Source organism: Lipotes vexillifer, unplaced genomic scaffold (assembly GCF_000442215.2).
Source record: "Lipotes vexillifer unplaced genomic scaffold, Lipotes_vexillifer_v1.1 scaffold512, whole genome shotgun sequence".
Classification (NCBI taxonomy): domain Eukaryota; kingdom Metazoa; phylum Chordata; class Mammalia; order Artiodactyla; family Lipotidae; genus Lipotes; species Lipotes vexillifer.
Window position 1 is genome coordinate 1,815,683 of NW_006787695.1, and position 12,980 is coordinate 1,828,662.

The window sequence follows — 12,980 nt, forward strand, 5'->3', positions numbered from 1 at the left end:
CCAACACCTTGATCTCGGACGTCCAGCCTCCAGACCATGAGAAATCAACGTGTGTTGTTGAAGCCCCTGTCGGTGGGACTTTGTTGCTTCTGCCTGAGCTGACAGAGACACACCCTAAAGCTTCAAATCTAGGAGCAGCACGATGGAAGCCGTGCTACTGACTCACCATGTATAGGAAAGAGAACCACGAAAGCAAAAGAAAAAGAAGTGCACATTGCCCATCTCTGTGCAGCTGTCTGGGGCCACCCCGTGTAGACTTGTCTGCACCCCTGTGTTTATTCTCCCTTCGTGTCAATTCGAAATGTTTTCTTTCTTTCTTGTTTTGTTTTGTGTGTGTAAATGTGAGCTACATCTAAGCCTTTGTGGAACGAGGCAGGGTTAGGAGTAACAAATAGCAAAGGTGTCTGTGTCCACAGTTACAGATACACATTTGGTAGATGCAGGGACAAATGACCCCAAACTGGGGGCTTAAAATGACCCGAATCCATCCTCCTTCAGTTCTGGAGACCAGACCTCTGAGGTCAAGGTGTCCCAGGGCCGCGCTCCCTCCAGAGGCTCCATGGGAGGCTCCTTCCTGCCCCTTCCAGCTTCTGGGGGCTCCAGGCGTCCCTGGGCTTGTGGCCACCTCGCTCCTGTCTCTGCCTCCGTCTTCAAGGGGCTTCTACTCTGTGTCTGTGTCTCTCCTCTTCTGTGTTTTAGAAGGACCCTGTCATTGGATGTAGGGCCACCCTCATCCAGGAGGACCTCATCTTAGATCCTTCCCTTCATTTCATCTGCAAAGACCCTATTTCCAGAGGGCCCGTCCCCAGGTCAGCCCTTAAACGTCTCTTCTTTGGAGAACACAGATCTCCCCACTGCAGGCAGCGTCTCTTTTGGTTTCATCCCTTGTAGAACGTGGTGCAACTCCTTTCCGTCGGGTGCAGGACCAGTTCCTGTGGCCCCAACGGTTCAATCCCATCTGTTTTTAAACCAGGTGACTTTTTCAAAGACAGCCTCCCGGAAGCAGATCTGTACGTCCTTTCCAGAATTCTGCAGGACTGGCCAGATGACAAACTCCACAAGCTACTGAGCCGGATCTCAAGCAGCTGCAAACCAGGTGAGACCACATCACGTACTTGCCTTTTTTAACACATAAAGACAGTTTACAATTTTTAAAAAAGTGTACATTTTATAAAGGAAGCTCTCCGTCCTCCAGCTCACCTTCTGGTGCTCAGTTTACCGGCTCCCTGAGGACGTACCTGATTCTTGGGTGTCAGTGATGCGTTTCGGAACTTTATGGCGCCAGCATCTGGGGTCTCGGGCTCGTGGATGCCCCGCCGCCCGGCTGTGTCCCTCCCCGGGCCCCGCTGGGCTCAGGGTCTCCCTCCTCCGATGATGATGATTTTCCAGGCTGCTCTGTGATACCCAGCCTCTCCCCACAGCACTCGGGGTCAACGTGGGTCATCGGGCTCGTGGAGTCGAGGGCACCAAGCCGCCTGGGCCCCTCCCTGGGTCCCCACGTCCAGCGGCGCAAGACGAGCTCTCTTTCCACGTCCTGTGACCCCGGCGTCTCCCAGGGCACCTCCACTGCCTCTTCTGTGCGGTTATGAAACAAAATATTCAACAATCTGGGGTCATCTTCAACACCCAAATGCCCCTCCTGTTCTCCACCTCTCAGGAAAACGACCCCCATTCCCGATCTCTTATTTGGGACAAAAACCAGAGCGAGGGTCGAGTCCATGCAGGCGGTGTCTGCAGGAAGTAACCACGTGGCAGCCGTCCTGGGGCCCCGTCTCCTATAGCCGTGACCTGTTCCCAGGACCCGTGTGGTTCAGTACGACTGCAGCCCCTCCCCTGGGGTCTGAGCCCTGCAAGCTGCGCCGAGCACGTCCATCTGGGGTACCCAAAGGGCGTTTTTTTTTTTTTTAGTTAGATTTATTTATTCTTTTTTTAGAGTGTAGTTGCTTTACAATGTTGTGTTAGTTTCTCCTGTACAGCAAAGTGAATCAGTTGTATGTATACATATATCCCCTCTTTTATTTTATTTAATTTTATATATATTTTTTGGCTGCATCACGTGGCACGCGGGATCCTAGCTCCCCATCCAGGGATCAAACCTGCACCCCCTGCATTGGAAGCGTGGAGTCCTAACCACTGGACCGCCAGGGAAATGCCTAGGAAAATATTAATAAAGGCGTGGAAGGTTAAGTAAATTTTTTAACTGAGCCAGTTTTAGTCCCCCAAACAACAGTGTAGTTAAGGCATTCTTGTTGGTCCCTGTAGCACAATAAAGAGGGTCCCGCCCCAAATTCACGTCCACCTAGAATATTATTTGGAAGCAGGGTCTTTGCTGATGTGATGAAGTGAAGGGTCTGAGATGAGGTCCTCCTGGATGAGGGTGGCCCTAAATCCAATGACAGGGTCCTTCCAAGAGACAGAAGAGCAGAGACACAGACACAGAGGAGAAGCCCCAGCAAGACAGAGGCAGAGACGGGAGGGACACGGCCACAAGCCAAGGGTCTCCTGGAGCCCCCAGAAGCTGGGAGAGGCAGGAAGGACCCTGCCCTGGAGCCTCTGGAGGGAGTGCAGCCCTGTCCACACCTTGACCTCAGACGTCTGGTCTCCAGAACTGGGGGAGGATGGAGGTCTGTGGTTTTAAGTAGTTTGTTCCGGCCACCCCAGGACACCCACGCAGCCTGTGAGATGCAGGTTTTCATGTGGTCACAGGAGCATCACACGGACATTCGGGGTACCCTCCCCAAGAATGTGGCCCCAGGAGGGCGGGTTCCTGTTTGCTCCCTGCTGTGCCCCCGAGTCGGAGAACAGAGTCCCCACATAATGGATGGAACACAGTTGAGAAGGAAGGAATCACAAAACAGGGGTGCCCCCGGGGGCGAGGCAGGGCCGGGAGATGTGAGAGCTGGATTCTCACCTGCCTCAGAGACAGGCACTGAACCTGGGGACAGTCAGTTCCAAGTTGCCTTTATACTGCGAAGGGTTTTGGGGGGCAGGGGTGGGGGGGTGGGCATGGGTGTGTTGCAGCTTAGACCTGCTGGCTAGAACTGCTTGTTAAATGTTCAGCACTCCTGCCAGCCAGCGCATACCAAGCTGTCAGCGTGAAATTGGCAGTGGAGGAAATACTTAAGAGCTCAGAAACTGGCAGGCACCGGGAACCAGGGCTTCCCTCCACCCCCGCAGCTGGGATTGCAAAGGTTGCCTGCACCCTGGGGACAGTGGGGGTCACAGATAAGAATTGAGCGTGACCTCCTGGGAATTCCCTGGCGGTCCAGTGGTTAGGAGTGTGCACTTTCAGTGCCGAGGGCGCGGGTTCAACCGCTGGTCAGGGAACTAAGATCCTGCCGGCTGCACGGCAAGGCCAAAAAAAAAAAAAAGACCTCCTTTAATATAGGGCTTTTGGAGCCGCTGAGTTAATAAACCCGTGTATCCATGAGTCTGAAAAACATAAAAACTGACAGAAAACAGAATGAGCACACCATATGACCCCAATTCTTTTTTTTTTTTTTTTTTTTTTTTTGCGGTACGCGGGCCTCTCACTGCTGTGGCCCCTCCCTTGCGGAGCACAGGCTCCGGATGCGCAGGCTCAGAGGCCATGGCTCACGGGCCCAGCCGCTCCGCGGCATGTGCGATCCTCCCGGACCGGGGCACGAACCCGTGTCCCCCGCATCGGCAGGCGGACTCTCAACCACTGTGCCACCAGGGAAGCCCGATCCCAATTCTTTTTATTGAGGTATAGTTGCTGTACAATGTTATAGGTTACAGGTGTGCAGTATAGTAAGTCACCATGTTTAAGGGTTACACTCCATTTACAGTTATTATAAAGTATGGGCTCTATCTGCTGTGCTGGACCATATATCCTTGCGGCTGACTCTACACCTAATAGTGTGCAGCGACGATCCCAATTCTGTTAACTTCACGTGTACTTAAATGCCTAGAACCCAAATGAGATTCTGCACCAAAATTCTCCCAGTTACTGTCACCGGCGTGCAGAGCTGGGGCTCGTGTGCCACCGCCTGCTTTGTGCCTTTCCTCGGGGTCTCCCCCAGTAACCCAAGCCAAAGGCAGAAGCAAGCGCAAGCTACCTACTGCCCCTCCGCTTTCTGTCCCAAAGGCTTATCTTCTCCCGGCTTGCTTCCCGTTTCTTCACGAGCACTTCTGAAAATACATATACAGAGAGTTGGACAGATACAGCTGTGTGTACACACACACACACACGCATACTTTCTACTTTTCAAGGCTCTCATGTAGGTTGTTTCTACCAACAGTGCAGCAGCTCCACGTATAAACACCACTCTATGGGAAATAGAGGACCGACAAGGACCTACTGCACAGCACGGGGAACGCTGCCCCAGTCTGTTGGAATACCCTATAATTGAAGAGAATATAAAAATATATATATATATATTTATATACATACATGTACAACAGAATCACTTGTCTGTACACCTAAAACTAACACAACATCGCAAGTATAATTCAAAAAAAAAAAAAAAGATAATCTCGCTGAACCAATTAAAAGTCAGAAAAAAAAAAATCGTGCTCCTGGCACCCTCGTGGCCGGTGCCCTCCCTGTGCCACGCAGGTCCGCCCGGGATACTGCTGCCAGGGAAGTGCCGGTGCGGTTCCTTATGGCATCAGGGAGGCTGCAGCTGTGTCCCTACATTCAGCATCCCTGCCGTCCGTGTCTTCCTGCAGCGAATCCCTTCAGTGGGGAGCCCGGGGCACCCGCAGCCTGGGTCCTGAGACTCTTCCCCACCCCGTCTCTCTCTGTCTCTGGCTCCCCAGGCGGTGGCCTCCTGGTGGCGGAAGCGGCGGCGGCGGAGGAGGGGGCGGCGCGGGGCCCCCGGCTGCGGACCCTGAGCGCCGGGCAGCCCCGGAGCCCCGACGAGAACCGGCGCCTCCTGCAGCGACACGGCTTTCGGGACGTGCGGGTGGCGCGCGCGGGGGACCTGCTGCACGTGGTCCTGGGCACCCGAGCTGCGCCCTGAGGGTCACCGGAAACCCGGCGGGGCCCAGCGCCCGGGAGTGAAGGGTTTCTGGAGAGCAGATGTCGCCGGACAGATTAAAGGAGGCGGAAAGCACAGCTGTCTCCGCGCGTCTGTGATGAGCCCGGGTGGTGGGATGCGCGGGCGGGGGGACCCAGGGGCTGGCGAGGGATGCGCGGGCCAGGCCAGGTCCCCAGGTGATGTCAGCATCTCCCTCGCTCCCTCTTAGCTGGTGACTAGATCTTAGCGCATCTAGACCCTATTTCCCAGTGTTTCACTCCTGTTTTCAGTGCGTTTGTCCTCTGCCCTCCTGGCTGCGTGCACCTTCTCTTACCCTCAGGGCGGCGGAACCTACCTCTACCCCCATCCATGGTGAAACCGCGTACAGGAGCTCACGCGGGGGCGGGGGGGGGGAGGTTTATGGGATCAAGATGCTTGTTTACTGCAAACGTCCTCCAGGTTCCTGTGTGAGGCTAAGTGTCTCTTCTCTTTTTTTTTTTTTTTTTTTTTTTTTTCGGTACGCGGGCCTCTCACTGCTGTGGCCTCTCCCGTTGCGGAGCACAGGCTCCGGACGCACAGGCTCAGCGGCCATGGCTCACGGGCCCAGCCGCTCCGCGGCACGTGGGATCTTCCCGGACCGGGGCACGAACCCGTGTCCCCTGCATCGGCAGGCGGACTCTCAACCACTGCGCCACCAGGGAAGCCCGTCTCTGCTCTTAATGACTAGGCGAGCACAGTGGTGACTGCGCAGCAATGTATACGTTGTCTGTTACATGTGCACCGTTATTAGAAAAACATGCCCCGAATGTCCGATGGGGTCCTTTCAAACAGGCCCCCTGTGAGTGTTGACATTCACCTGTGCTTTCCAGCTAAAACCACCACAGACTGATACATAACTTCCAAGAATAGAGACGTATGTATAATATTCTAGGTGTAAGGATATATTTTAGGGGCTTCCCTGGTGGCGCAGTGGTTAAGAATCCGCCTGCCAACACAGGGGACACGGGTTCGAGCCCTGGTCCGGGAAGATCCCACACGCCGCGGAGCAACTAATAAGCCCGTGAGCCACAACTACTGAGCCCGTGTGCCACAACTACTGAAGCCCATGCACCTAGAGCCTGTGCTCCACAGCAAGAGAAGCCACCGCAGTGAGAAGCCTGTGCACCGCAATGAAGAGTAGCCCCTGCTCGCCGCAACTAGAGAAAGCCCACGCGCAGCAACGAAGACCCAACACAGCCAAAAATAAATAATTTTTAAAAATCCTTAAAAAAAATGTATTTTATATATTTAGAGCATATAAACTATGTATGTTGTATATAAATGGGAAAGTATGTATTTATAATATATAATACACACACACACACACAAGTATATAATTTTGGACGGACTCCAATTTTTAAAAAACCACAAACTGTGTCTCCATGTGAGGCAAAGACAGGAAGGAGGAAATGAAACACTGGCTAAAAAGGGAGCTGTGCCATCCCAATGGAGTGCTGGCAGCTCTCCTGAGTGAGAGAGCCAAAGGAGAGGGGTCACGGCCCGTCCGTCCATCTGGCCCTGGTGTGGACCTGCAGCCTCAGTGAAACTGCAGCTAGGGTCACAGAGACCGCCCACCCGGGTCTCCTCTGCCTGCCCCGTCCCTTCACCTGGGCAGGGCGGTGCTCGGCTGCTGGCACGGCCCACCCCTGCGCGGTGGACCTGGGGTGACGCTGACCCTGTTCACTGGGGGCCACTCCCTTCCGCCCCCTTCCTACCCGGGGGGAGAGGTGAATCCCTGCAGGTGACCCTGCCTCAGCCAAGGGCACCGTGTTGCAGCAGGGCTGGGTCCCCAATAACAAGCGACGGGTACAGGGCATGTGGAACGCCCGCGCTCTGGCCCGTCAGGGAGCCAGCAGTCTTCACACTGGGTTTGCTAGAAGAAACTGTATTTGTAACCAGAGGTGTCCACAGAGCGCCTGCCTCGGCCGGGGGGAGGGGGGTGGTACCCGACGCCCCCTTAGTCCTGGCTACTGGGAGCCCTGCGGGCTGCGGGCAGGGGGGCTGCTACAGGCAGGGCTCTGACCCACGACTGTGCCCCTAAACCAAGGATGTGCCCGAGGGCCACGCCCAGTTGGAAGAGTAACGGGCACATGACGCTTGTGGAAGCAATGAAGGGCCCATGGCTTCCTTGTACCGCTCCCTCCTTCTTGTGCTGGAACAGTTTGCAGTAAGAAAAAAGATAAGAAACTAAAAGGTGAGAAAAGGAGGTGTGACTTCCACACAACCTGTCTCTTCATTTCTTAGAAATACATGCAAAAGCAGGATTTTTAGGGAAGCTGCTGTAAAACTGTACGGGTGTGGCTGCCGCACGTGCCTGTGTCTTTAAATCAACAGGGATTTCTAGGTTGGAATTGCCCTGGACCTGATCGCCCCCCCTCCAGGTCACATTCATCCATCCATCCATCCATCCATTCACTCACTCAGGTGTCTGAGTGCCCACGCAGATGGGGCCTGTCTGGATGCATCGCTGGGTGACATCTCTGTCCTCTCGTCTGGGGTGGACGGAGGGGACGATAAGGATGACACCCGAGGCAGCAGCGTGTGGTCCCCCCAGGTCCCCCCTGCAGGGTCCCTCCACCAGGCAGGCGCCTTCCTGAGCAGCCCCTGGCTCCTCACCAGACCAGTTCACTTAATGCCACCCCCGCCTCGAATGCCACCCTCATCCCTTCTGTGACTCACTCTGGGCCCTCAGTGGAAACCCGATCATCTTTAAGCACCTCCTCCATTGCTTTTCGTTAGGCCATCCGTTTTTCAGATACCCAGCTTCTAATACTGTCCAGGTTGTAATAAGACTTTGGGGCAGCGTGAGGAAGGGGGAGCCATACCCCGCCCTCCCCACTGCTGCCCCTGGGGATCCTAGAACATAACCCCTCCCTCTCCCTGCCGCAACCCCACCTCTCAGCCTCCTTTCTCCCTTTCCAATCCCCGGTGCGCAGTCTACCTCCTTCACCAGGTACACAGTATTCTTGTGCATGGTCCTGCCGCCCTCCCGGGTCAGCTCCCCTGAAGCACGAGGGCTGGGTCACCCCCGCTCAGCGCCACCCCGACAGATGCACATATGCACTGGGCAGACAGATGGGTCTGCGTCTAAGGCCCGCATGAGATGCTTTTTAAAGAGAAACGCGTTCTGAACCCCCGTTAGCAATGAGGGGGAAGAGGTCACACCATTCATTCCTCCCAACAGCGAGGTGCTGACCTGCGCGGGGGACGAGGGGTGGGCGCTGGGAATGCAGGTGAGGCACAGGGAGGGGTGTCCCTTGCCTGGGGGAGGGGTGCGGGTCGCTCAGAGGTTAACCGCTCCCACCGGGACGGGAGAGGCTCTCCAACAGAAGCGCATACTTCCAGGGCCTCACAGCCGGAGCCTGCAGGACCAGCTTCGGCTGGTTGGCCCCTGTCGGCCCCTGTCCATCACAGGGTCCCTCCACGCCCAGACAGGTAGCTCCTGCGTACAAATGCAGACAGGAGAGATGCTTTCTTCACCTGGGAGTGCCCAGACGGAGCCAGCACCCTGTCCCTGCCCAGAACCCACGGCCGCCCTGTCCTCTACCCCAGAGCCCTGCGGTTGCTGCCAGCGGGAGCCGGGCAGGGCCCCCCAGCTCTGTTTTGTCCCCCAGTCCCGTGAAGCCTCAGAAAGCGCCAGAACATCAAGCGCCCCCCCCCCGACACAGACACACACACACACACACATACACAGCAATCCTCGCCCAGTGCGTGCCCTGAGCTGCCCCACCCTCTGCGGCGGCATCAGCCTCAGGTTCCGCCTCTTACCTGCTTCTCCAAGGAGGTCAGGAGAGGGCAGAGCAAGGCCCTGCAAGGACACCGGGGACCGGGGAAACGAATGGCAGGCTCCGGGTGCCCTGGGTTCTGGTGGGCCCGCCCCTGGCATCCATGCACCCAGCGTCAACGGCTGGAGGGGATGCAGGAAAGCCCCTCATGAAAATGTGGGGGGTGGAGCAAAGAGAAAAAAGAGGGAGAGAGAAAGAAACAGGCAGGGAGGGAAATAAGAAATGAAAGGACGCATCCTTGCACCAAGAAAAGGATACTTTCTTGACCTGGATGCTGAGACACCATTGCACTCACTTTGTGAAAATTCACAGAACAATACACTTACGACTTGTGCCATTTAGTTATAATTCAATAAAAAGTTCACAGCATTTCAAAACACCTAGGTCTCAGGAGACTTCTTGGGGGGGAGGGGGGTAGATGTGTTCCTGCGGGTGACATATGTGCCTGTCTGCGTGTGTATGCAGGTGTGCGTGGGCATGTGTGGGCACGTGTCTAGGCATGGGCACGTGGGTGCGTGTGTGAGTGAGCGTGTGCGGGCAGCACACGTGCCCCTGTCGCTCTGGGAGCCGCCACGTCGCAGCGCGCGGCATGGCAGGGGGACCCGAGTCTGAGGCCCACTGGGCCCCGGGAGGGCAGGGCCCAGGGAAAGCGGCCGGGTGGGTGGAGAGGGACCCCCGGGACCCCCCAGTGCCCGGCGCGCCCAGTGCACCCGGAGTCTCGGGGTCAGGGTCGGGGGACCCCACGGCAGGGCGGGGTCCTCCGGGGTCGCTCCTACGGGCGGACCCGTGGTCTACCGGGCAGGGGACAGGCAAGCCCTCGAGAAACCAGGCCTGGGGTACTCGGAGTGGCCTCCTACTCCGGCCCTGACCCCGCGAACTGTCGCTCCTCCCGCGGGGCGATCCCTGGGGTCGCGGCCGGGACTCGGGAGTCTACAGGGGTCATTAAGACGAGTCCGGGGTCGCAGCCGGTCCTCAAAGGTCAGCGAACTTAGACTGGGGGTCTCGGTCGGGACTCGGGAATCACGGGGACGACCCCAAGGGTCCGAGGGTCCGATGCCGGGGCCGGGGCAGGATGAACATCAGGCGTGGGACTCAGTGACCCCTGGCCTTCCCCTTACGCAACCGCCGTCTATTACATCCCCCTGGCCCGGCGTGACCTTCATAAGGTCAAGGCGGCCGCCGCGCCCCCCAGCCCGTCGGGCGCATGGGCGAGGCCCGGCTCCCTACATGCCCCGGGCGCGGCGCGCGGGAAGGGGAGGGACGCCGGCGGCGGTGCAGCCAATGGGCGCGGCGCTCGAGGGCGAGGGGCGGGGCGCAGAGCTGCTCCCGGCAGCCCGTGGGGGCGAGACCAGCGGGAAGGGGCGGGGCTTGTGCGGTGGCGCAGCCAATGGGCGCGGCGCGCGGGGGAGCGGGGCGCGGCGCGCGGAGTAGCGGGGCGGGGCGGGGGCGCCTTAGCGGCTGCGCGCTGGCCACCCCGTCTTTTCGGTCCCGGTGGCGGCAGCGCAGACCAGCGGTGCCCACACTCCGGCTCTCCGCGCCTCCCCTCCGCTTTCTTCCTGCTGCGTTGCCCGCCTCGCCACCATGACGGAACAGGCCATGTCATTCGCCAAGGACTTCCTGGCCGGAGGCATCGCCGCCGCCATCTCCAAGACGGCCGTGGCCCCGATCGAGCGGGTCAAGCTGCTGCTACAGGTGGGAGCCGGCTGCGCACACGCGGACGCCGGGCGAGGTGCGAGGGTCCGGGGCGCGGGGACAGCGGGCCGGGCAGGCCGCGTGCACCGGAAGCGGGAGGCTGCGCCGCTTTGTCCGCGCGCCGCCGGCTTCCGGGGATTGCCCGGGTGCGCGTCACGCGGGCGCTGTCGCATGCGCAGAAATGGGGCCGCGTGCGCCCACGCGCGTGCGCACTGGGCCTCGCGGCACAGTTCGGGGGACGCATGCGCATGGAGAAGCCGCGTGGACGGGCCCCGCGGCGCGAGGGCCGTGACCCTGGGCGGGTCACGAGGGCAGTCCTCGTGCCCTTCGTTGGACTTACGTTCTTTTCCCCTTTTAATTCCCCTTTTGCGGTTCTGAGCCAGAGTAAGCTGTCTTTGTTGCGGGAACATTAGAAATGTAGCGCTAATGCAAACATCGTTAAGTGAGCTGTAGTGACCAAAAGATGGTTTTCTTCTGGTAGGACGTTTGGGCAGCTGTTATCTTACGAAGACAGCACCTTTCGTTGGGGGTTCTTGGGGGCGTCTGACTTAGGCCCTCGTGTAAAACGCCTGTCTCTCTGCCCCCAGGTACAGCACGCCAGCAAGCAGATCGCGGCCGACAAACAGTACAAGGGCATCGTGGACTGCATCGTGCGCATCCCCAAGGAGCAGGGTGTGCTGTCCTTCTGGAGGGGCAACCTGGCCAACGTCATCCGCTACTTTCCCACGCAGGCCCTCAACTTCGCCTTCAAGGACAAGTACAAGCAGCTCTTCCTGGGGGGCGTGGACAAGCATGCGCAGTTCTGGAAGTACTTTGCGGGCAACTTGGCCTCGGGCGGGGCGGCCGGAGCCACCTCCCTCTGCTTCGTCTACCCCCTGGATTTCGCCAGAACCCGGCTGGCGGCTGACGTCGGCAAATCTGGCGCGGAGCGCGAGTTCAGAGGCCTGGGAGACTGTCTGGTGAAGGTCACCAAGTCTGACGGCATCCGGGGGCTGTACCAGGGCTTCGGCGTCTCTGTGCAGGGCATCATCATCTACCGGGCCGCCTACTTTGGCGTCTATGACACCGCGAAAGGTGAGTGCGCCCTGCCCTCGGGGCTGACCGCAAAGCTGCTGGGCGGGCTGCTCCAGCAGCAGAGGTCTGCGGACTCCCAGTCCCGAGATCCAGGTGTGGGCAGGGCTGGTTCCCCCGAGGCCTCTCTCCTGGGCGTGTAGACGGCCGTCTCCTCCCTGTGTCCTCACAGGGCTGTTCCTCTGTGTGTCTGTGTCCCAATCTCTTCTTATAAGGATACCATTTCTATGTGATCAGGACCCACCCTGATGACCTAATTTTTTTTACTTTAATTATCTCTGTAAAAGATTTTATTTCCTAGTACAGTTACACTCTGAGATCCTGGGGTTTGGGGCTTTAGCATATTTTGGGGGAGGACACAGTTCACGCCGTGTAAAGTAAGTCACCTTGGAGGTCGGGGCCCTGGCCCGCTGGCACCTTTGCAGTGGAACGGATGTGAAACCTTCCGCTTCCCAAGGCCCGTCTGTTTCCCTCTAGAGAGGTCCCTGCTGCCGGGTACCAGGTTGGTCTCTGGGGCCATCCTCCCAGCCTGCAGGTGGCTTCCCCATCTCTGGCTGGTGTGCTGACCCCAGTCTGACCAGTCTAGTGTCACCTGGTGCTGGGATCCCCGCGTGGAGCTGGGGGTGGCCGTGTGCGCGGCCCTGGGGCCTCACGCTCACGGTGACCCCGCAGGCATGCTCCCCGACCCTAAGAACACGCACATCATGGTTAGCTGGATGATCGCGCAGACGGTGACGGCCGTGGCGGGCGTGGTCTCCTACCCCTTCGACACCGTTCGGCGGAGGATGATGATGCAGTCGGGGCGCAAAGGAGGTACCGTCTCCGCCCTGCTGCCGGCCGCCCGTGCTCTGGGGGTGGGGCATCGCCGAGTGGCCTGGCGTTCGGCCCTTCAGAGGTGCACAGCCAGCACGTGAGGCGCTTCGTGTCGGGGGTGGGCAGCATTTGGTCCCAGAGGGAAGTCGCTGGGCTTCGTGGGGGAGGCCTGGGCCGGGTGCCTGCTCCCTCTCTGCCCGTGACCCTCGGGTGTGCTGGGCCCTAGGGAGGCTGGGGCTCGAGTTTGCGTTCGACCCCAACCCAAACGGTGGGTGCCCAGAGCTTCCTTTTCCTGCGGTCGAAACGCCTGGCCGCCCAGATGGTGGCAGCTGGGGCCCCGTGTCGGCACCGTGTTTCTCCGGGGCCTGCTTCGCGCCTGTGTGATCCTCTCCGTGACCTCCGCCCTCTCCCCGCAGCCGACATCATGTACAGGGGCACCTTGGACTGCTGGCGGAAGATCTTCACGGACGAGGGCGGCAGAGCCCTTTTCAAGGGCGCCTGGTCCAACGTGCTCCGTGGCATGGGCGGCGCCTTCGTACTGGTCCTGTACGACGAGCTGAAGAAGGTCCTGTAGGCGCCCCGCCCCGCCCACCCCGCC

The 12,980-nt window shown here is 58.8% G+C and overlaps 2 protein-coding genes across 2 annotated transcripts in view; both read left to right on the forward strand.

Moving 5' to 3' along the window:
* Positions 1-4,985, forward strand: part of ASMTL (acetylserotonin O-methyltransferase like) — a 28,930-nt gene extending 23,945 nt beyond the window's left edge. The window contains exons 12-13 of the mRNA XM_007460502.1: positions 974-1,096; positions 4,783-4,985. Of these exons, the coding sequence (XP_007460564.1) occupies positions 974-1,096; positions 4,783-4,985 (326 nt within the window). The remainder of the gene's footprint in view (positions 1-973; positions 1,097-4,782) is intronic.
* A 5,266-nt stretch (positions 4,986-10,251) lies between these two features.
* SLC25A6 (solute carrier family 25 member 6) lies at positions 10,252-12,967 on the forward strand. The gene is made up of 4 exons (XM_007460491.1): positions 10,252-10,498; positions 11,086-11,572; positions 12,242-12,382; positions 12,799-12,967. Exons 1-4 carry the CDS (start codon positions 10,388-10,390, stop codon positions 12,954-12,956), a joined length of 897 nt encoding a protein of 298 aa, XP_007460553.1. The 5' UTR covers positions 10,252-10,387; the 3' UTR covers positions 12,957-12,967.
* Positions 12,968-12,980: the final 13 nt, after the last annotated feature.

What these genes read in the sequence shown, in the direction of transcription:
- SLC25A6 (XM_007460491.1), top strand. Translation starts at nt 10,388, where the DNA reads ATGACGGAACAGGCCATGTCATTCGCCAAGGACTTCCTGGCCGGAGGC. An exon ending in GGGTCAAGCTGCTGCTACAG is followed by an intron (nt 10,499 to 11,085) that starts GTGGGAGCCGGC and finishes CTCTGCCCCCAG; the next exon opens with GTACAGCACGCCAGCAAGCA. An exon ending in GCAGTCGGGGCGCAAAGGAG is followed by an intron (nt 12,383 to 12,798) that starts GTACCGTCTCCG and finishes CTCTCCCCGCAG; the next exon opens with CCGACATCATGTACAGGGGC.